Raw genomic sequence first — 22,247 nt, forward strand, 5'->3', positions numbered from 1 at the left:
TTTATTGAATTGTTACGGTGGTTATCATGTTATCTATTCGTTATGTTTAGAGTAGATTTTCTGAATCATTAGAATAAGTGAAGACCATATAAAATATCCATTCGTACTTGATTGTTCTGATGGTGTGACATTAGTTTTTAGTTTCTGCCTAATTTTTTGGATACATATTGTATGAAGAAAAAGACGTAAAGGACTTACACAGCCAAATCTCTCAGGCCAGTCTGTAAACACTGTTCACATGTATATCAAAAACCTTAACTGTAGATAAGAAATACAAATATGGAAGAACAAAATATATTTGGTACATTATTTTATGCAAATTAATGAAAAATAATATTGACACTTTTGCTTTTGAGAACTGTAAAAGTAAATAATTATAGTTTTACATTAATTTTTTATGTAGTTGAAAAAATTAATCCTTTTTATCTTTTAAACATTGTTTTTTTTAAGTACATTTCAGTTCATCATTCTTTTAAGAATGCTTGATTTCCATAACAGAATGATCATTTTTGGATGCAGAATTGTAAACCTGGATTATTCATGTATTGTATTTGTGATACATCTTTAAAGAGTGACTGAATTGTTTTTTGTTAATTGGTGCAACTAGATTTATGTATAGCACATCACATTATCCAGAGTGTTTAATTTGATATTGCACACTTTTCAGGATCTTTATATATTTCCTGTGGAGATGAGCATTTCTTTGTTTCGTACTAGTTAAGACAGCAAGTTTCTTGACAGCTTGTGTCAGATTACCTTATAATAAGGGGCAAAGAAAATCTGACAAAAAATATTTATCAGAAATCATTTTTTTGCTTTCTTTTAGATGATGAATGGTTATAACTTAATGCAGGAAATTTACTCATGTAAGATTGTCTACCATAAGTGTTTTGGTTATGACCTTAAACTTTTTTTTTACTTCAGACATAAAATGATTTTTAGAGGATTGCAGCACTAAAACCTTTTATTGTTGGTTACACCTATAATGCTTTTGAAACTTTTAGTGTACCATAGAAGGCTGTGATTGGTCTTTTGTGACAGCTTACAAATTGAGACGCCACCTAGAAACTCATGTTGGGAAAAAAGATTATCTGGTAAGAATGGCTTCTTTAGTCTTTAGATGTTCATATATGTTTGTGTGTGTGTTATATATATATAGAAAAAGTCAAATTATGTTGTTAATTTCAAAAGTCCATAGGTTATAACAATGATGAAAAATTATAAGATCAAAACCAAATTTTTTAAAGCAAAATGTAACACAAGTTTTGAAGAAACTTTTTTATAAGAAGTATAAAAAATATTAGCAAAAAAACAGAATCCAAATTGATAAAAAAATACCAAAATTCAACTTTTATTATGCCAGAAACAAAAAAGGTTTAATTTTTAAAAGAAAATGTCTAGCAGTAATATTCAGGTCCTTGGCCTTATTTGATTTTGCTTGCTGGCTGTTTTGTTTCTCATCTCCATTTTCAGATTATTTGTGATAGATGATATATCCTCAATGCTTTTGGGAGCTAATTTTCACCAGGATATATATTGGAAGAAAATTAATAGTGACTTTGTGCTTCTGCTAAGTTTGAATTATGTTCTCCAGTATATACGTTGGAAGACGATTAATACTGATTTTGTGCTGCTAAGTTTGAATTATGTTCTCAAATACGTTCAAAAACGGAATTATTTAGTGTCTGTTATCTATCTATATACTACTAAAACTCTGAGATTGTTTGTCTGTAATTAAATACAGCAAAAATGGCACACAATATGAGAATAGAAATATGAACAGAATATGAGAAATGAGAATAGAAACAGAATAAAACAAATTTTGTTAAAATCGGGCCACAGGTTACCGAATTAGCGCTGTTTTTCAGGTCACTTTTATGAAAATTTCTAGCATCAGTAGTTTTACACCACACTACCATTCGCGCTCTTTACGAAACTTCTTTGTTCAAATCTATTTCCCTGTCAATGTTCCCATATTCATTAATTGGCTTAAGATGACAAAAAATAGATCTTGAAGAATTTCTCAATAATGTGCCTTGGTTATGGTAGGTAAGGAAATGAGAAAATTTTCTCAGTCAAATTCTTCATAACTTCTGAATAGTGGGTGACCCAATAGTAGTCTAGTTTTATGTTAAGCAGGAGAGATTTTTTTTTTTAACTTACAAGTCATGATGAAAGTTTTAAGTTTCATTGTTTGATAGTTTTCTATACATTTTGAATAAATGATTAGCAAGTGACTGACTGAGATGTTTCAATAAATAGTTTCTTTTTAATAAAAAAATAACTTTTATTCCAAAAAAACTGTCTTATAATCATGGTATGTAAAGTTGGCAAAGTTTTAAGTTTTTTAAATATCTGTGTAACAAAGTCTTTAAAAGTAACAGATGAAGTAAAATCCGTAGAAGAGTATTTAATATTGCATTACAGTGTGAGAATATTCAAAGAAGTAGGAAGCAAAGCTTTTCATATATATTGCAGTGTGATTTTGAAGGCTGCAATCGTCGTTTTACCACCATCTACAACTTGAACTCTCACAAGAGGCTACACAAACGACCAAAATCTTTAGCTTGCCCCTCACCAGGTTGTGGGCAAACTTTTGCAACTCGCAGAAAAATGGAACTACATTTAAAAGTTCATGATGATGTTGATGCCCCATACATGTGAGTTACCTGAAAATTATAACTTTATTTCTGATACAATATCTTACATCAGCTAAAAAAAAGCTTTTCTCAATTGATACTGCCCTTTATCGGTGCAAATTTTCAACATTGCCACTAGTTTTTCACCTCTTGCTTCTGCATATCCACATGTAAATGATTATGCAGCAGCTCTCCACCAATAGGAGTGCAACTGAACCCCTATTGTAACCAGTGCATTCTCTACGTTTGCACTAATCAGTCACTTCTTGATTGGCAGTAGTACTGTACAGTCATGCTTGTTTCTGCTCGCAAGTTTGCTGACATTTTTCTTTACAGAATTAGTTTTTCTTTACTATTTCTTTGATTTTTTACATTTTTGAATTGTGAAAGGTTGCTTTTGATATTTTTATTTGCTCCAAGTTTGGAATTGTCACTAGGCGCTCACAGTTTCAGGTAGTTACAAATACCACAGCTATTAATGCTGCTGCAGGTTTCCCGACCACTAGTACTGGGTTGAGTATTCAATTATCGACTGAAGACGTGATGGCAGTTACTTGACGTGAAATGTCCACGTTCATGCAACCGTCACCACCACACAAGCATCAATGGTATACTTTCCACCACTGGTCACTTCGCCAGGGATATTGTCCTTCACAACCTTCCCTGCCACAGTTAACTGCACTTTTCACCTGGCTCTTTGATAGGAAACTGACAGTTTCCTTGATTCCAGCTAAAGAGCTGCATTATCTTGCATGTTCAGATTTACTGAGTTTGCCTCTGTCTTCTGATCTCCTGTATTGTCTTTGTTCTTTCGTTCATTTTCCCTTTTCCGCCCTCCTTGCCCTGTGTCTTTCCTGGATTGGAATCTCAATGTTGTCTTTCACACTCTCACTCTTCCTCCATTTGAACATTTGTCTTTGTGTTCCTTAAATTTCCAATTTCTCATATAATTGGCTTATGGCCGGTGGTATTCTGAGGTCTTTGCGATGGATGGTTATCATGTGCTGTTTAACAGTTCCTATGTTCTACTTTTCCTTGACTGTACATTTTTGCCCAAGACTGTTAGAGAGGGTAATTCTACTTTTTCTCCCATTTTATTTTACTCCATTTCTCAGATTTATGACTGTTCTGATCCTGACTGCCTCCTGTGTCTGGCCCGTGCTCTCTGATGGTATCTCACTCATACTGCTTCCTTCTGTGGTTCCCATAACTATTTGTTTATTCCATAGAATCCTTCTCTGCCCTGGGATCTCTCTCCCATTACCCTTATAAGTTGGATTCACCAGTTAATTAGGCAGATGTATTCTTCCCTTTCTTTTGAAAAGTGTTGCTTTTTTAGGGTATCTTTTCATCAAATCCATCACCTCACCATGTCCCTTGCTGCCCATTTTCGTCTTCCTTTGGAGGTCACCATCGGGGCTGGTGTGTGGACTACACCTCTTCCCTTTGTTTCGCATTACTTGCATCGCACGGACATTTCTTGCTCAGTGGGTTTTCGTTTACCTCCAGTTGCCATCTTACATACTGTGGTATCGTTATGACTGGTGAGTACTGTGTTTTTGTTATTTCTTTATTTACAGGAGCCTTTTTGCTAGTATATTGGGGATCCCACTCTGTGGCGAGTGGTGCTGACCAGGTGTACTCTTTTAAAAAAAATCTGCACTGTCCATCCTCTGACCATTCTCAATGTCAATTATATTGTAACTCTTCCTAATGCGGACCTGATGTACAATTCCAGATGCCACCAGGTGTTGGTTGCATGTCTCCATTCAATTGTCATCTATGATGATACAACTACATCTCAGGATTAAGTTATACAATCTGGAAAGATGGGGTGTTCCATAGGATCCCTAGTAGTTCTCTCTAGTGGTCTTTTGTTTCATAAATATGTTTGTTCCAGACCATACACTCATGGACAAACCCACCTCTGATGCTCCATGGTATTGACACTCTTCCAACTGTGTACCTGATGTACAGTTCCAAATGTTGCCGGGTTTTGGTTGATCTACTTCATTGACATGTTAGCTCTGCTTTTCAAAATTAGGTATTATGGTCACCCATTGCAGTGTCTCTAGTGATGCAGTCGTCCAGACAATCCAATGCATTTTCTGCTCCTTTCTTCTAGTGGAGTATGGTAGTCCTTTTAACTATACTTTTCTAGTTGCTTGGTTGATGGACCATGGAGGCTTGTCCTCGTGAGAGATGCATCATACCGCTCAGTTGAGAGTAGGGCAGTGGCATTTTGTGGGTGTTGATGGCGTATAGCACTTTCTACTACGGACCTGATGTATAATTCCAGATGCATCCAGGTTTGGGTTGTAGTACTACACTGTATTAATATATATCTGGCAGATTGATTTTTCCCAATGTGTCAATCCTCCTATCTGTATGTACATTCCCAGTGGGTCTGGTGGTTGTTGGAGATGGCCCAGTCACAATTAGAATCATGTGTCAATGGCATGACACCCTTTCTATTGTGGACCTGATGTACAATTCCAGATACTGCCAGGTTTTGGTTGAAGCACTCCACCATGTCATGACTATATGTATTTCAGTTTGCCCCTCAGGCTGAAATGTTCCTCCTACCTACGATCCTCCAGAGGAGGTTCTCAGGGGAATCAAGTGTTGGTTGGAGATGGTACAGCTAAGTAAGGCCTCACATGTTCTGGCCAGTATCCCTCCTCCTACCCCGGATTGGATGTAAAATGCTCAATGCTGCCAGGTTTTGGAATGGAGATGCACCCCCACATTTGTGGTCTCTCTTCCTACTGTCTACTGGATGTCAGTTCCTGGCTAATCTGATTTTGGTTGTAGCTAGATGCAGCACTTGTGTACAGTAAGGTATCCTCCTCCTACCGTGGACTGGAAGAACCATACCCAATCCTGCCAGGTTTTGGACCGGAGATGTCATTCCACTGGGTCTTTCCACCTTCCGACCATCTGCTGGATGTCAGTTTGTGGTGGATGAGCTGTTGGTCGGGTTGGAAATGCATTCAAGTGGAGACAGATTTGGGTAAGGAAGCTCATCTTCCCTACCAATTTTCATTTCGAGATGAAGAGGTAGGTGATCCTCTGCCTACTGTGAAACTGATGTGCAGTTTCAGATGGCACCGGGTATTGGATGAGGTTGAACTACCATTACGGTTTGTCGTGCCCTAGCCACTTGACACCCAGGGATCCCATTAATAGGTAATATGTATCATGGGATTCCGTCATGTTTTCCACCTTTTATGTTCGCAACAGTCATAAAAGAGGGAAGAGTATATCTGGATCAGATATGGTGCGGTCTCCTGCTATGGTGTCATATTTTCTTTTTTGGTTCCACACTTCATGGTTTTTCTTTGGGCACTTCCTAAAGGGGGGATCATTTTTTCACTGGCCCTCCATTAGTTCAGTGTGTGATTCTAGCTATTTTGTGAGAACAGATAAGATATCATAGCAGAAGTTAACATTTTCCTAAAGTGAAAATGTATTTCCAATAGATAGTTACCTCTTTTCACATTTCCCACCCAGCCTCCCCACTTCTGGTGATATGTGGTATAGGTCTTCTGACCAATCTTGAAGTGATTAACAAGTAAAAGTGTGGAGAGGGCACTGGTTATGATAGGATCCTATTGGTGTAGAGCTGCTACATAATTATTTACCTGTGGATATGCAGAAGTGGGAGATGAAAGGCTGGTGGCGAGCATTAAAAGTTTTGCACTGATAGAGGACAGTACTAATCGAGAAAAGCTATTTTGTAGGTAGAGGTAAGTATCTTTCGGAAATACATTTTTAGTTTAGGAAAATTTTAACTTTCATTATTGCTGTAGCTTTGTTTAATGATTTATTTAGTAAATTGTTCAAAGAATCTTTTTCTTGATGTAAAATAAAGGTGTATAAAGCTTGCAGTTGTTCTGTACTTTTTAAAAGTGGGGAAGTTTTTCATCGTTTCTCATACAGTAGTGTTCGTACAATAATATTGTTGTAAGTGAAAAAGCTGATAATTGATAAAAGCTCAAAGACTGAAACTTGAACACAGGACCTTAGGCTAACAGAACCAGTTCTTTAACCCAGAGTACAAGCTGTCCCATCTCTCCTCACTCATAGAATTTTCTTTAACTATGAGTGTGAAACTTCATACTAATTTGTGTCATTATGATCAGGATATTAGTTGGTTTATTGTCCATCACCAATTGAAATTATAAGTTTTAAACATACATATGTATTTATATTTAAATTAAATACAATAATATTGCTTCTATTACTCATTTCTGCTGACCACAGGTGTCCAGTGTCTAGCTGTGGTAAAGGATATTATTCTGCTAATTCCATGGCATCACATCTACGTGTTCATCAGCACAAAGAGGAGGACTTGAAGTGCCCTTATGAAAACTGTTTAAAGGTTTTTGGTCGAGTGTGTAGGTTGAAACAGCACTTACGACAGCACACAGGAGAACGGCCTTATGTTTGTAATTTTGAAGTAAGTGTATGATCGAATTCCGATTTTTGTTTGGCGTGTACAAATGATATCTAAACTTTTACTAAAAAGGGAAATGTAAGAATAATATGCATATTTGTGTATGAATCTAATACAAGCAAACTTTAGCATAGTAAATATTTGACTTTTTTTTAATGTATGGCCAAGTCAAAGTGTAAAATGTAATCAAACAACTTTATTATCAATATATGTCATTACACTTGGCATTAAGACATAGTTTGTGATTCAAATTTTAATATAAGCTTTAATTTTTAATTTCAAAAGGAAATATTTAAATATAAAAATTCTTAATCATCACTTCTTTGTACCAAATGACATTTTTGATCTTAATTGTTTCTATTAGATTTTCTTTCTACCCCTGTATGATTTTCTGAGTGTGCTGCCTATCATATACTTGTACTACAGATATTTTTAAGCTATAATGTAAATTTACATCTTCCAAGCTTCTTGATTTTTTGAGGCGTAAAAAAGTACATGCCATGCTTCACCTGTCTCATTCTTTCTGTAAAAAAAAATTGTCAGTAATTCTCTCTGACATTTGCAATTGTATTATTTATAACCAATAGAAAGAAAAGATTGTTCTCTATAAGATTCATTAGGAGGCTAGTTTGTTTAGACACGAGGTTAGGATATATTCAGCCTCAGTTTCATTGTTTGCCTTTGTGGTATTAATGTACATTAGTTTGTGACAACTACATTTTTGTTTTTGTTTCTAGGGTTGTGGGTGGACCTTTGTCAGTGCCAGTAAACTAACCAGACACATGAGAAAACACACAGGAGAAAGGAAGTATGCCTGTCCAGAAGAAGGCTGTGGGAAATCTTTCATGCGCCCTGAGCACTTGAAGGGGCACATGGTTGTTCATTCAGGAGATAAACCATTTGCTTGCCACTTTGAAAGTATGTAAATATATTTGATGTACTGTGGTGTTCTTTTATCATTAATCTCTTTCTTGTTTTGTTTGATGTACAGCAAACCCTTCTACAACACGGGTTTAACCAACACAGAATCGCTCATACACACAAAAACAAAAGCGTTCTATTATCGGTTGAACACGGAAAATTCGATTTTGTGTGGTTCGCCTAACATGCAAACATATGAGTGCTCTAGTAGATCATTATAACTCTCTCAACATGAGCTTGGCCAATTTGAACAACAATGTTTTCTTTTTTGTACTCGCTTAAAGTCATTATAGATTTAATAATTCTGTCTTTCAATATAGTGTGTATTTCTTCACAAATTTGGCAGTCTTTCAGTTAACATTATAAGTCTTTCACATACAAAAAATCTTATTTTTTAGTGAAGTATTTTTAATAAAGTAAAATAAACTGTATTTTCTCTATCTCTATATAGGATCAATCAATTTGACCGATCTTGTAACCTCCAAAAAAAAGAATCGAAATAAATCTAAATTACCTTTTTTTTTTCTTCTAGAATGACTTCAAATGTAACATGAAACTACATTCATTTATCCTAAGTAGCTTTAAGCTCTTAACAGTATACATCTATTTATAATTACATATTATAATTAAATAATGCACTAAAGAACACTGGCTAATAACATATAAAAAGTAGACAATTTCCCCTAAATCTCAAAATTTTCCTCTCTTTCTAACTATGCAACAAGAGCCATTACAAGTTCATCCAAGCTAGTTGTTAACATCTCACTGGAATAAACTTTGTATTATAAGTGAAATTGACATCCATCTGTTCAGAACACAATGTTATATAATACGTCATTTGATAGGTGCAAACATTGACTTTCTATTGGTTATAAATGATATATAATTAAATGTAAGAGAGAACTATTAACAAATCCTGAAAGAGAGGGTGTGGCAGGAGGGATCTGATTTTCTATTTGATAACTCTGTAACCAAAAAAATTGAAGGCTATAAAAATTATGGTTTATCTGACAATGATGATTTTAGAGTGAGTAACTTATGTTTCATTTCATCGTTACTGGGGTGTGGTGGATAAAATAAAGAAGATACCTAGAGAAAATGTGTCACCTGTGTAACACTAGGGGAAATTCAGGATTTCTTTAAATATTGGTTGGATAAAATAAAGAAGATACCTAGAGAAAATGTGTCACCTGTGTAACACTAGGGGAAATTCAGGATTTCTTTAAATATTGCCGTATAGAATTAAGAACTTCAAACTTATATACTATTAAAATATGGATTACAAGTTAAGATTGTATATTATTCTAATTGGTATAACATAAACAAAAAGTAGTTTACTAAAATTTTGAAGCTAAGACACAAAAACCTTGTGATTTGCACAGTAAAGAATACCTATCTCCAGCTTCCCAAGCCTCACTTCATCCCCACCACATATCTAAATGATTGGGCTAAGTTCAGTACCATGTAGTCAATTTATTTTTGCTAATTTTTCATAATTACCCTTAGATAGCAGTATGGAATTAAAATGTAAATCATCTCCAAGTGTTAGTAAGGCAAAGAAAAGCTGTAAAGTTATGGCAATAGTTGAGAACATTCAGATCCTTGATAAGTTACACAACGGGATAAGTGTAGCATCCATAGGCTGAGAATATGATGTGAATGAGTCTTCCATACGTATGATTAGGAGGAGTGAAGAGAAAATCCGTGCATGTGTTAAGGCTTCTGCCTCTATACGTGCTAAGGTTTCTCAAGTGCCTAGGAGGAATCTGTTCAGGGAAAAAATGGAGAAATTATTGAATGTGTGGCTCAGTGAGCAAGTGAACAAAAAAGGCTCTGTTGTTAATAGCGTAGCTATATGTGAGAAAGCACATAGTTTCTATGAATATGTAGTCTCCAATGAGGTTGAAAGTGCTGCAGATGCCAATGAGTTTCAGGCAAGTAAAGGCTGGTTTGCTAAGTTTAAGCAGTACTTCAACCTCAAGTATAGATAGCGATGAAGCTGCATAGTTCAAGCTGTGATTCCTTAAATTCATTAAGGAAAAAGGATATGCCCCTCAATAGGTGTTTAATGCAGATGAGACAGGGCTTTTTTATAAGAAGATGGGCAACAGGACATATATCACCAATAGAGCAGAAAGTAGCATCTGGGTTTAAGGCCTTTAAGTATAGGCTCACTTCCCTTTTTTTTTTGTGGGAGTGCATCTGCTTCATTGGAGTTTGAGGCTGAATTTTGTGATGATTCATCAGCCTTAAACTAACCTCTCAGCCTCTATTATCATCATAATCGTAAGTCTTCCTCTCATCAACGAAAGGTCTGTCTTCATCATTGATAGGTGAGTGTTACAATAAAATGCAGTACTGTATTATTTCATTTAACATATTTTCATTTACATGTGCAGGATATCACATGTGAATGTTGTTATGTTTATGATTATATATTTTTAGTTCATATACAATATTGTAAAAAAAATCCATTTATAAACATTTATTGGAGACTTAACACAGCTTGTTCCCGTATCTCTATTAATCCTATAAGGTATTGAGTTCCTCCAACATGGATTTGCCCATCACAGCTTACTCAAGGAACGTATCCCCCATGTTGGAGGAGGGCCCACTGTACTTCCATATACTGTGGTGTTCTGTTGTAATTAATCTGTTTCTTTTTTTATTTTATGTACTGTCATATACTGTGGTGTTCTGTTGTAATTAATCTGTTTCTTTATTTTATTTTATGTACTGTCATATACTGTGGTGTTCTGTTGTAATTAATCTGTTTCTTTTTTTATTTTATGTACATGTACCGTAGTGTTCTGTTGTCATTAACCCTCTTGCTACAGGCATCATTTTCTGCACGTCACAAGGTTTTACTGAGTTACTTTCAAAATTTAATTAAATTGCTTTCTTAATGTGGTATATGAATAAATTTGGAATGAAAAAATATCTAATAACACAAATTTTATTATTATACAAGTTTTAAATTCTTAATCTTATAAGGCAATATAAAAAAAAAATTGTGAATTTCCCTTAGTGTAGTAATTGTGACATTTGCTCTTTAGGTATCTCCTCTTCTCTAATGTTTTTACCACCCCTTCCAGAAGTACACCACTGTGTGGATATTTTCTAGGTTTAAGAAATTCATGCTATACAGATTGCAACTGAAGATTGAATACTCAAGTTTATTTTTTTTCTTTGAGGTTTTTTTTTATTACAGTCCTGTGTAGATAATGCAAGTTCATAGTTTGTATGTTTTTAGCATGGGTTTGGATTTTTTATATTTCATGAAACTAGATGATCTGTTGCAAATTATCGCAACAGAGTACCAATGAGAAATAAGTATTTATTCACTATGATGTAAACTTCTACTGAACAAACAAATATAATTTTTTTATTATGTCAACAGGGTAAGTAGTTAAAAAAATGTAGTCATTTTTTATTTTCATATGAAAGTAACAAGAATAATGTTATTAAATTTTCTAATTCTTGACAGACTGTAACGCTCGTTTTACGGCCAGGTCGAGCCTATATGTTCATGTCAAGAAGCACTCTGGAACTCATGAGAAACTGGTGTACCCATGTCCTATTGCTTCGTGTAGCAAGAAGTACAACTGTAAATCCAGCTTACGACTTCACCTGCAAAAAGTACACTCTTCGATTTTAGGTGAGAAATTTCTTTTGTTAGTTTGTTTTGAATTGTAAAGTAAACAAAAAATATTTTATTATGTATAAACTATATTTATTTAGTCATTTTTTTTAAAATTAAGTTAGTTTATGTTTTCTGCAGTTAATCAGTTGAGAGTAATCAATTACTTTTCATCTGTTGTTTTTCCAGCTCAATAACTTTGTGAGGTTTTGGTCAGGTAGTTCTGCATCGGTGATTGTTCACGTCATATAGTTGTCTTTTAGGTATAATGGAATCAAGTTTTTAAACATGTTATTATATTCTTTAGGAGTGAATGTGAAGAAAATTGGGCAGACAGAGGGCATTTATTGTTTTATTTTCTAGTAGGATAGACTTTAATTATGACTTTTTGTATGTGTTGAAACAATGAAGCTATTACTATGTATTGACTTTGATTCTGTTTGATCACTTTTTGCTTTTCTCACTCTCTATTTTGGATATAACCATGGTATTGTGAACCAATCTGATAAAGGATACTTCTGACTAGTTGTATGGTTTCAGTCATTTAAAAAATAGTTGTCTGATTTTTAATACTGCTTTAAATGTTTGTTATACTGACTAAGACAATTTTATCCTAATATGATATTTTACATCTTGTTTGTAACAGTTCATATTCTTATACCATAAACTTTTCCTGCTTTCAGAATGTACAAACCAAGATTATGTGACAGATTATGTCACATACTTATCTACAGAAGAACTTCGAGAAATTTTTTCTACTGAAGACACAGCATCAGAACTTGCATCTGAATTGCCTACTATACCAATATCCGGTATGTTTTGAAGAACGAGATTCTAAACTACTTTTCAAAGTGACCCCCCCCCCTCCTAATGATTTTAAGCTACTTATTAAAGTGACTCCCTAATGATTTTAAGCTATTTTTTAACATTATCCCATAATGATTTTAAGCTACTTTTTAAAGTGACTCCTAATGATTTTAAACTACTTATTAAAGTGACCCCTCCCCCCTAATGTAGTAGAAAAATTCCTAAGCAGTTTGAAGTTGTATTTTTATTTTGTTCAGTATTAAGTTAATCCTTTTCTTTCAAAATAGGATAACAATATGCAAAAACTTAAGACTGCAACTGTTGCCCATTGGTAGTTCAGTTTTGCATACACTAACAATAGCAAAAAAAATACATAAGTTGGCTTTTTCAATAGGGAGGAATAATTTCAATAACTAATCGATAAAATGTCAGTGTTGAAATTACATCTTCTGTGGTAGTATTTTAATCTTCATTTTGTATTATGTATTTCAGTATTTTCTACAAAACTAGTCTCTTCTTTTTTAATGAAAAACAGTAGCTTTATATTATGTTTTATAAATGATTTTACAACTTTTTAGGTATAATACTGAAAAGAGGTTGCGTATATATAAAAAAATCTTATTCACAGTTGGGTAAAGTTAGAAACATGGACATTTTAGGAATTTTCTTTCATGATTTTTTAAATTTACTTTAGCATCTATTGACAGTTGGTTCTAGTGTATGTGTTTACCATTTTTGTATACCCTTGTACTTTTTCAGAAAAATGTTCATAGTTTTGTGATTTTAACCATTGAATTATTTAGTAATACTGATGCTGAATGAACACACAACTTTGTTAAAACCAACTTTAAAGTATCTTGCAGTTTATTAAAAAACTGCTGACATATTGGCAGTGAACTATTTTCCTTTAAAGCTTCTGTTAACTTGTAGTTAATACATATTTATGGGCTATCTTCAGTTTTTTTTGTTTTTTTTTTTGAAGTAGCTGCTACAAGTGGAATACAGGAAACACAGTTGCTAACTTCTGATAAGGTGGTCTTCAATTCATCGCAGTTATTGTTACCAGAAATGTTTGGTAAGTTGGATTACACTGTGTTTGATCTGCAACCTTAATAAGAATACTAGAATGTAAATTTAAAGTAAATTATATATTTATTTAAGTATGACTAAGATAAAATAAAAATAAGTTAGCTCTTGATGGAAAAGTTTTTTTTAAATTACCAAATGACCACATTTTGTTACTTACCAGGTTACTAGGCAACTAATTACCAAAGTCACTTGAGAAAGATACTCATTTACTGACCATTCAACTAGGGTGAACATTGGTTGTGTAACTTAACCCTTGGTTATATGCTTATGAACAATATTCTTATCACCAATAAAAGAGAGAGGTTCATCTTTAGTTATAAAAACATTGAAGTCCAACTAATTAATTTCATATGACCCAAAAGGCAACACATGATGCTGTTCTGTACTATGTTTTAACATTTTAATTTAAACATTTTGTAAGTTTTGCTAGAGGTAGTTTTAGTATGATGTTTTAATGCCTACGAAGTTCCTGGGGTGTCAACATGTGATGTCTCGAAATTCCTGGAAAGCTAGGGAGGCTTTTGAATAACATAAAAATGATAGTTATAGTAGTGATTTAGTAGTAAGTTTTTCATTGGTTATTGAGTCTGTGTCAGTTCAGTTCTATAAATTTTGTGTTGTTAACAAATTACTGAAATAGTAAATAACTGTTTAGTTTTGTTTGTGAGCTATTTCTTTCATTAAGTGGTTTAGACTTTACATTATTTTTACCAGATAATCAAAATGAACCCACCAAACAATAGAAACTGGGATAACAAAATGTTACCATAATGAAACAAAATAAATTATAAAAACCTTTTGTGTTTTAACTAGTTCAGATGGAGAAGTTATTATAGGCTTCTACTGAGGAGACTTGTGTTTATACCAATCATAAGCCAGACAATTTATACAAAAGAAACTTAAAGTTAATAAAATCTACTATCTTGTATTATCATTTTTTTTTTTTTTGTAGAATCAGTAACGTAGTCTTCTTCACAATGTGTTATTAGGCATGGTAGATGTGACTATCAGTATTTATGAAAATTAATCCAAGAGCCCTATTGAATATAGTTAACTGCAAAATGCTTTGAAATAATTAGATAATTAAACATTGCAGGTTTTGTCTTTAAAACTTGAAACATTATTTTCTCTTTGTTTATGCTAACAGCAGAGTTGGTTGAAACACCTGTAACACGAGTGTCTCAAATTGTTGGTCCAGCCCAGGTTGTTATAAACTCAGGTGTAACGTCAGGCAGCTTTGTGGATGTGAACATGACAACTGCTCACGTTGATGTAACATCCATAAATAATATCCCAGACCAACTCTCGGAAGTTATGATGAGCATCAGGGGTATGGTATCTTAACACTCCTAAACTTTAATAATTAAACATAAAATGTACATTTTTGCTTAATTTTAGTTTTGAAACATCACGTTTTATTTAGTGAAACAGCATTAAAGGAAAGTAAGTAATTCTACTTATTATTTTACAAAATTTTCCTGTTTTATTTTAGAGGAAAAATCATAATTTCAAAGGAAATTTTGAACATTACATTGTCTTCATTGGCCTGAAACTCTACAAATTTAACATTTCTTTTTAAGAAATGAAAGTTTTTGTTTATCCAAGATCAATCAGGTTTATTTTTTTAACTTTACACTAATAATTTATTATGTGTAAATTTGTTTCACTAAGTAAGCTGTTTGAAGTCTGAAGTTCCATACTACAGACTTTGGATTGATCTTTTATTTCTTTGAGACAGAAGTAGCTAAACTAACATTTAACTTTAGTTTTTCTATCCAGTAATGGCTTGTGTTAAAAATGTACTGAACAAGAAATCATTCCTTTTGAAGAACTTATTAAAAAAGTAAGCAAACAACATAGATCCAAACTTAAATATTTTAAAAACAGATTATTAAGGACAATTTGGTACAATAAAATGAATAGAAATATTGAATGTTGTTAATAAATCTATATGAGAACTAAAGCTTATAGTAATAAAAAAAGTTAGTAATAGGGTTAAAAAATGTCTTGGATGTTTGGCTAATTTGTCCTAATTTCATTTGGCAGTACAAGCTAACATACTTATCATTTTACTTTGTTGTTATGAGATTTTATTTGCTACGTTTACACTGTTAACACTATTAATGCACAGACAGATAATGAAACTGTTGGAGGAGGAGTACTATTGAACATGGTAACAATTTTGATACTTCTCAGCCTTGATATTGGTTTAATGCTATGCATTAAAACATGAGATTCTGAATACATTTAAAAATGTATAATTATTTAGATCAGTGGTTCTCGAACATTTTTTGTTTTTGGACCAGTTGAATATTTTTTGTCTCAGTGGACAACAATGGGATCTATATTGTATGCTGCCACTTCCTTTCCATAATGTGCAACCTTTTTACGGACACTCGAAGAGGGTCTGCATAGCACAAATTAAGAAGCATTGATCTAGACATTTGTAAGTGTACCAGTAAGTAGGCTTAGGCTATGGCTCAAAATGACATAACTCCTTCACAATAGTTATTTAGTAACAGCATAAACTAAATATCAATAGCACCTGGTTATGATTGAGACTCAAAAAAACTAATCCCAAAGGTACAAGATCTTGCATGCATGGTAGCATTGGCATAAATTTAGAAATTGAAATTGTGTTATGACAGTAGTGAATATAACTATTGCCTACATTTATGTGATAGCAGCTGAATTGTACATAGTGTTATGATCTCAAAATGTTACCATTTATGCAACATTTTTCGTCATCTTCCTCTTCGGCTAATCTGCGGTGCTCGTGGCCACCAGTGAGTGAGTATTTCATGATTCAGAATGCTTGAATGGAGCTCTGCCAATAAGAGAGAAATGAACCCTAATTATAAAACTTCAGGGTTGGCAATACTGAAAGGCTGTCCAGTTTTGTGTATTCATAATGTAAATAAAACTTGAGTGAAGAAGTAATAGTTACAATATTTCACATCTTATAACAGTGGGTTGTATAGTAAGTTCATTCTTATGCAGTCTATACTGTTTACAACTGTACAGCAAGGTATGAATAATGAGGTAATCATTAGATTAAAAAAAAAAGAAGACAAATTGAATGAAAAACTTAGCAACAATTCAATGTAGTTTTATAGATTTTGAACTCGATTGTGGCATATAACAGACTTTTCTATTTGATAGTTTGTGGTAGTAATCTCAGTTGGTGAATTGGCAAACATCTAATATTAACATAGCCTTTAAGAATTATACTGCATTAAACCATCAGGTGGACAGATACCCTTGATGTTTATAATACTTATGTACACAACCTCAGACCTGACTTTTATTTTATATTTTGTAATACTGTTTCTGGAAGTTGGATGTTGTATATTGTGACTGTATATTTTATTAGTTGTTTATTGATTTTCTTAAATACATTTGACTTAGTGATGTATATACGGGGCTTAATAGACATTGTGTCGAGGGTCATTAAATTATTTTATACGCTAGATGTGGATCTGGCAGCTTGTTGTGTCCAGCAGGAAAATAACAGTGGATCTGCTCGTACAGACTTCTGTAGCAACCACATCCTCAGTCGTCGTTCACAAAATCAAAGACAGAAGCAATTAAAACTTAACCTAAGCTGTTCTCCAGGTAATGAGAGAAATACATGATTGGGTTAAAAAAAAAGGCTGGAAAACTATTTTTATAGAAGACATTTTGATATTTAATACAGAGTGTTTTTCAAAAATGTTGACAGTTCTATATTAAAGAAAAAAAATATTTTTAGGAAGGATGTATATTCCAACTTTCAACTAGAGAGTTTCAGATTATAAAGAACACTGGAATATTTCAAATAGAACTTCATCATCTGTACCATGATGCAATACCTGAAAACATCTAGAACTTGTTCAAGATGCCATATCAGATGATTTTAAAATGTGCATATGTGTGTAGACTGTCAACCTCTTTAAATGCTAGTGCATTATAAATCTTTTTACACTTTTAACATGTTTACATAACACTAATATCACTTATAGATTGTTAACTTCTTTGATTCAGTACATCATACGTTTTCTATGCTGTTAACATATTTAGGTAACACAAATGGCACCTGTAGACTGTTAACTTATTTGAAGTGCCAATACATTAGAAGCATTTGTAGTTTTAAACTTTACTTTTATTAAAAAACTTCACTTTGATGCAAGTTGTTAAAAAACAAGGAAATGCTATTTTTTTACTATATGTCAAATAGAGTCTTGGTTTTGTTTTGTTTTGAATTTTTGTGCAAAGCTACACGAGGGCTATCTGCACTAGCTGTCCATAATTTAGCAGTGAAAGACTAGAGGGAAGGCAACTAGTTATCATCACCCCACCGCCAACTCATGGGGTACTCTTTTTACCAACGGATAGTGGGATTGACCATCACATGAAAGGGCGAGCACATTTGGTGGGATGGGGATTGGAACCTGTGACCTTCAGATTGTGAATCGAGCACCCGGGCCACAGAGCTTTGGGAAGTTAAGATTAGAGTTTGATAGATAGTTTAGGCAGAGTATTCTGGTCCAAGACAAAGATAAAAGGCAGAAGACTTTTGAATCATCATCCACTACACTTGAACTACATAATTAGATTGTATAGTCACTAATATATTTTTACAAATTTCTCTTAACAGGCAGTTGCCACCTATTTCACAGTCAATTCAATTACCTATTTTGTTTGGTGTACATTATTGTCTGTCTTAAAACCAAACAAGATGAGCAGCAAAGAATATATCATATAAGAAATATATGATTTGATCTTTCTTTCAGTTAATTGTTATTTTGGTTCCAAAAAACGTTTTTGAAAAAAAAAATTAATAACACTGTGTTTACTAGTTGATCAAAGAGTGCATTTCACAACATTTTTATAGAGTTGAATTCAAAATTTAATTTAACAGCTTTTTTTATTGATGTTTTCAATAAACTTAACATTAATATGTAGTTTATAATTGAAATATTGATATTATGTAAGTTTTAATTTTTAATTTCAGAAAGAAATATTTAGAAAAATGTTCAGTCTTTACTTGTTTTAGTCATGTAACACATCTGCCCTGTGAATTCTCCACATGGATTTTATGATGTATTGATAAGTGAAACCTACTAGAGAAGTCCTTTTCATGCATTTTAGCCAAACTATTCATCACATCTACTTGTCTGATGGACATATTTATAACCAATACAAAGAGCGCATAGTAATGTACGGGAATCTTAAGTTTGTTCGTTTAGTTTTGGTGGTCAAAAATGGTAGTTTGCAAGAAAAGCTTGATGAGTGTGTAGTAAAGTCATAGCTCCAAGCAATAATAGTTTTTTAACCTATTTGTAGTTTAGTTCAAAAGCCAGATAAATTACATTAGTTTTGGGACATTCTATTTGAGTAGCTGATAGTTTTTGTGTTCTAAAATGCTTACTTAAAAGTTACATGAATTAGTTTTTGGATAACCAACATAGATTGAAAAGTAGGCATACCAAAGCATAGCATCCAAGTGCAAATGACTTGAATGTTAAATAAAGTAAGTGTTAAATTTCATGTTTTTATGTATCTATTTTTTATTTATTGATATACAATTTTTGACAAAAGTAACTAAAATGTAAAAATTAGAAACTTCTTAGGTTATATGACAAAAATTTAGTTCCGTGAGCATAACTGTAACCTACCTGATTGCTTGTTTACTCTAAATTGTATTAGAAACATTCTGCTGTAATTTTTACTTTTTTGTGCAGAGAGAGAGAGGGTCTTAAAGTACAGTAATAAAACCATAAAATTAAAAGGAAACAGATGTGAAAAGGTTAGAAGCTGAAGCTGTTAAGATGTATGATTGTAATTGTCTGTTTGTTTCATGTTTTATTTTTCTACCTTTTATTTTACTGTACATTTATAATTTCACTACAGTTAGTCTTAGGGTAGAGAAAATGACAGATAAAATATAACTTTTTATAAAAAACAAACAAACAAAAATATGAGATTAAACAAATAAAATCTGAAACTTTAAGATGAAAAGAAGTACTTGTATTCTTAACATGAAAATCACCTTTTACTCATGCTGACTCAGTAAAGGTTTTGTAAATTCACAGACAAATCTTTATTTAGAATACTTGATTACAAAAATCTGATTGTTTTTATTTACTAACAGACATGTAATATTTACTAAAAGTTTGCCAAACTTTTTGAAGATACACTTAGTACATTCAGGGTTATATTATGTATAGTTTCATTACATGGTGTTTACAAGATTGGTCAAATTGGTGAGTATGTAGGCATAAGGTTAATGTTATATTTAAACCACATTGGTTGTTTTTTTTTTCTTCCTTAAACTTACACTTTTATGATGTAAAGAGTCTTTATGTCAGGAATTATTTGTATAAATATTTTAAACATGGTTATTTTTTTCTCAGCAAAACATTTTTACCTTTGATGAATTTTAGGAGAAAGAAAGTCAGCAATCAAAGAGTTAAAACTCGAGCCCAAACAAAACAAAGTGAGATCAGTACATTCTGTTGGAGATATAATGCTAACCCAATCTGCTATAACCTTTCAAGATTCAAACCCAGGATCTCAACTGATGCAGTCTCAACTTCTACAGGTATGAGTTGTAAAAGCAAAATTAGTAATGATACAAGTTTATTTCTATTACTCTTAAGAAAGGGGGGAATTTTTAATACATACAAACAATAAAATAGTAATTCATTTCTTTTAATTTGTCATTTAATGTAAGAATTAATTGATATTTATTTGAAACAATTTAAGTTCAATTTTATTTGTTAACAACATTATAAGATTGATATAGTAAACAATTTGAATGTCACCAGTCCTTTAATCTTATAGCGTCTTATGTATACTTCTTACATCTGTTGAACATCTTCAGCATCTCCTTTGCTCCATTCACAAGTTATTCTATTTCATCATTTACAGTCTATTATTTTATCTCCTTCTTTTAACCAGTATTTATTTTTTTAGTTTTCATTTCCATGTTGTAATGTTATTTGTGTTTGATCTTTTACATTTTAACTGGTTTACTCCTTCCATTCAAACGTTTTTATTGACTTTATTAACTTGTTTCTTTTTTGTTGCTATGTATTTACCCCTATTCTTTTACTCACTACCATCCCCCAGTGACTCAGCAGTAAGTCTGAGGCTCACACTGCTAAAAATTGGGGTTTGATACTTGTGGGTACAGCACAGATAACCCATAGCGTAGCTTTGTGCTTAATAACAAACAAAATTTATCCATTACCATCAATCAATCTTGAGAACATCTGTGCTGATATCTCTTATTCTTGTCACTGTTTTCTAACTTCCCATGTTTGTAATCAACACTGTTTTACCATCTTTTTTCTTCTTGTGCTTGTATCTTTTTCTAGTACTCATGTGATCTTTTCCATGTTTCCACCCATTTCTTCTTTCTCATGTACTATATAACTTGGTGTGTTTTTATCCTAATAGCATTTTATATATTTAATTTTTGGTTTCTTAATCTCATCCTCTTCAAACCACCTCTACTGAATATGCTCACCCTTTCAGTCATGGGGGAAGTCTCTCCAACTTCGTTAGTAAAAGAGTAGTCCAAGAGTGGACAGTGATACTTCTTTGCTCCAAGTTGTCCATTTTATATCTTCAGTGTTTTCCATGAATTACACAGTTATATTTTATAAAATGATAAAACCCTATAACCTGAGTGCTTTCGAAAGGTGGACCTTTCTTCTTCAGGGGTAAACTGGGAATAGTGGTGTAATCAAATGAGTGATGTATAAAGGGACTGAGTGACGTCATGAAGGTCACCTGGGCTTCCAGGAAGTGTTTTTGTATTTTTTTCAATGTACTTTTGTTAATAAGTGTGTGTGTTGTACCAAAAATGAGAGTGTTATGTAAAAAGGTGTTAGATTTTTTGCTTTAGAAACAGTCAAGAAAAACAATACTTAAGTGTTCTCTGACAGAGAACAAACCAATGATCGAAGATCACTGATTCCAGGATCCAGGTTTATTCCAGTAGGTTGAACAGTATTTAGATAAACAATCCAATAAACTTCTTTTATCTTTCTATCAGCTTTAATTTTAAAGTTGGTTTTGATGTCGATGAGAGTAATATCATTAGTGGAATGACCGGGCTGGTAAAAGTGTTGAGCAACAGGGAGATCATTTTTGGTGTTAATAAAAGATTTGTGGTTGATGAAACGTTCTCTAAGAGTTGTTTGTGTATGTCTTACATATTGGTGATTGTATTTTTTACACTGTGTAAGGAAAATGGTGTTTTGTGTTCCACAAGTGATTTCTTTGAATATTTTAAAGTTTCTTTGGTTGTACTTGTCAGAAAGAGTCAGTAGTTTTTATGAACTTGCTGGTTTGAAACGAGCTTTGTTACATGGATGACAACCATTCTTTGGTGGGGTGTAATTCACTTTTAAATGAACAAGGGTATCTTTTAGACTTCTGCTTTTCTGTGAGGAGATAACAGGAACTTCAGGACTTTCAACCTGGGCCTGTTATATTTTTCATGGTATAACTTTTAAATTAGTAAGCAAATGTTAATGAAATTTGGCAGATAATCAGTAAACATTACAATGCTTTAATACACAAAATATCAAATTTTCTATTAAGTCTTAAGGTTTGAAAAGCAATGTTTTTCTGATATCTTCTTTTCACATGTTGCCTTTCTATCATGCAAAGTAATATTCGTTTTAAGATTTAAGATAAT

General features: G+C 32.7%; 1 protein-coding gene across 3 annotated transcripts in view; it reads left to right on the plus strand.

Annotated features, from left to right (window-relative positions):
• Nucleotides 1–22,247, plus strand: part of LOC106460648 (zinc finger protein ZXDC-like) — a 45,394-nt gene that overhangs the window by 15,498 nt on the left and 7,649 nt on the right. Inside the window, exons 4-13 of one of the 3 annotated variants that reach the window (XM_022387419.1) lie at nucleotides 1,005–1,094; nucleotides 2,479–2,660; nucleotides 6,906–7,101; nucleotides 7,836–8,016; nucleotides 11,507–11,677; nucleotides 12,343–12,471; nucleotides 13,449–13,541; nucleotides 14,703–14,885; nucleotides 17,027–17,170; nucleotides 19,981–20,138. In XM_022387419.1, the coding sequence (XP_022243127.1) occupies nucleotides 1,005–1,094; nucleotides 2,479–2,660; nucleotides 6,906–7,101; nucleotides 7,836–8,016; nucleotides 11,507–11,677; nucleotides 12,343–12,471; nucleotides 13,449–13,541; nucleotides 14,703–14,885; nucleotides 17,027–17,170; nucleotides 19,981–20,138 (1,527 nt within the window). The remainder of the gene's footprint in view (nucleotides 1–1,004; nucleotides 1,095–2,478; nucleotides 2,661–6,905; nucleotides 7,102–7,835; nucleotides 8,017–11,506; nucleotides 11,678–12,342; nucleotides 12,472–13,448; nucleotides 13,542–14,702; nucleotides 14,886–17,026; nucleotides 17,171–19,980; nucleotides 20,139–22,247) is intronic. The other 2 variants (XM_022387420.1, XM_013920376.2) reach the window with 2 other exon arrangements.

Source organism: Limulus polyphemus, unplaced genomic scaffold (genome assembly GCF_000517525.1).
Source record: "Limulus polyphemus unplaced genomic scaffold, Limulus_polyphemus-2.1.2 Scaffold809, whole genome shotgun sequence".
In the NCBI taxonomy this organism is placed as follows: Eukaryota; Metazoa; Arthropoda; class Merostomata; order Xiphosura; family Limulidae; genus Limulus; species Limulus polyphemus.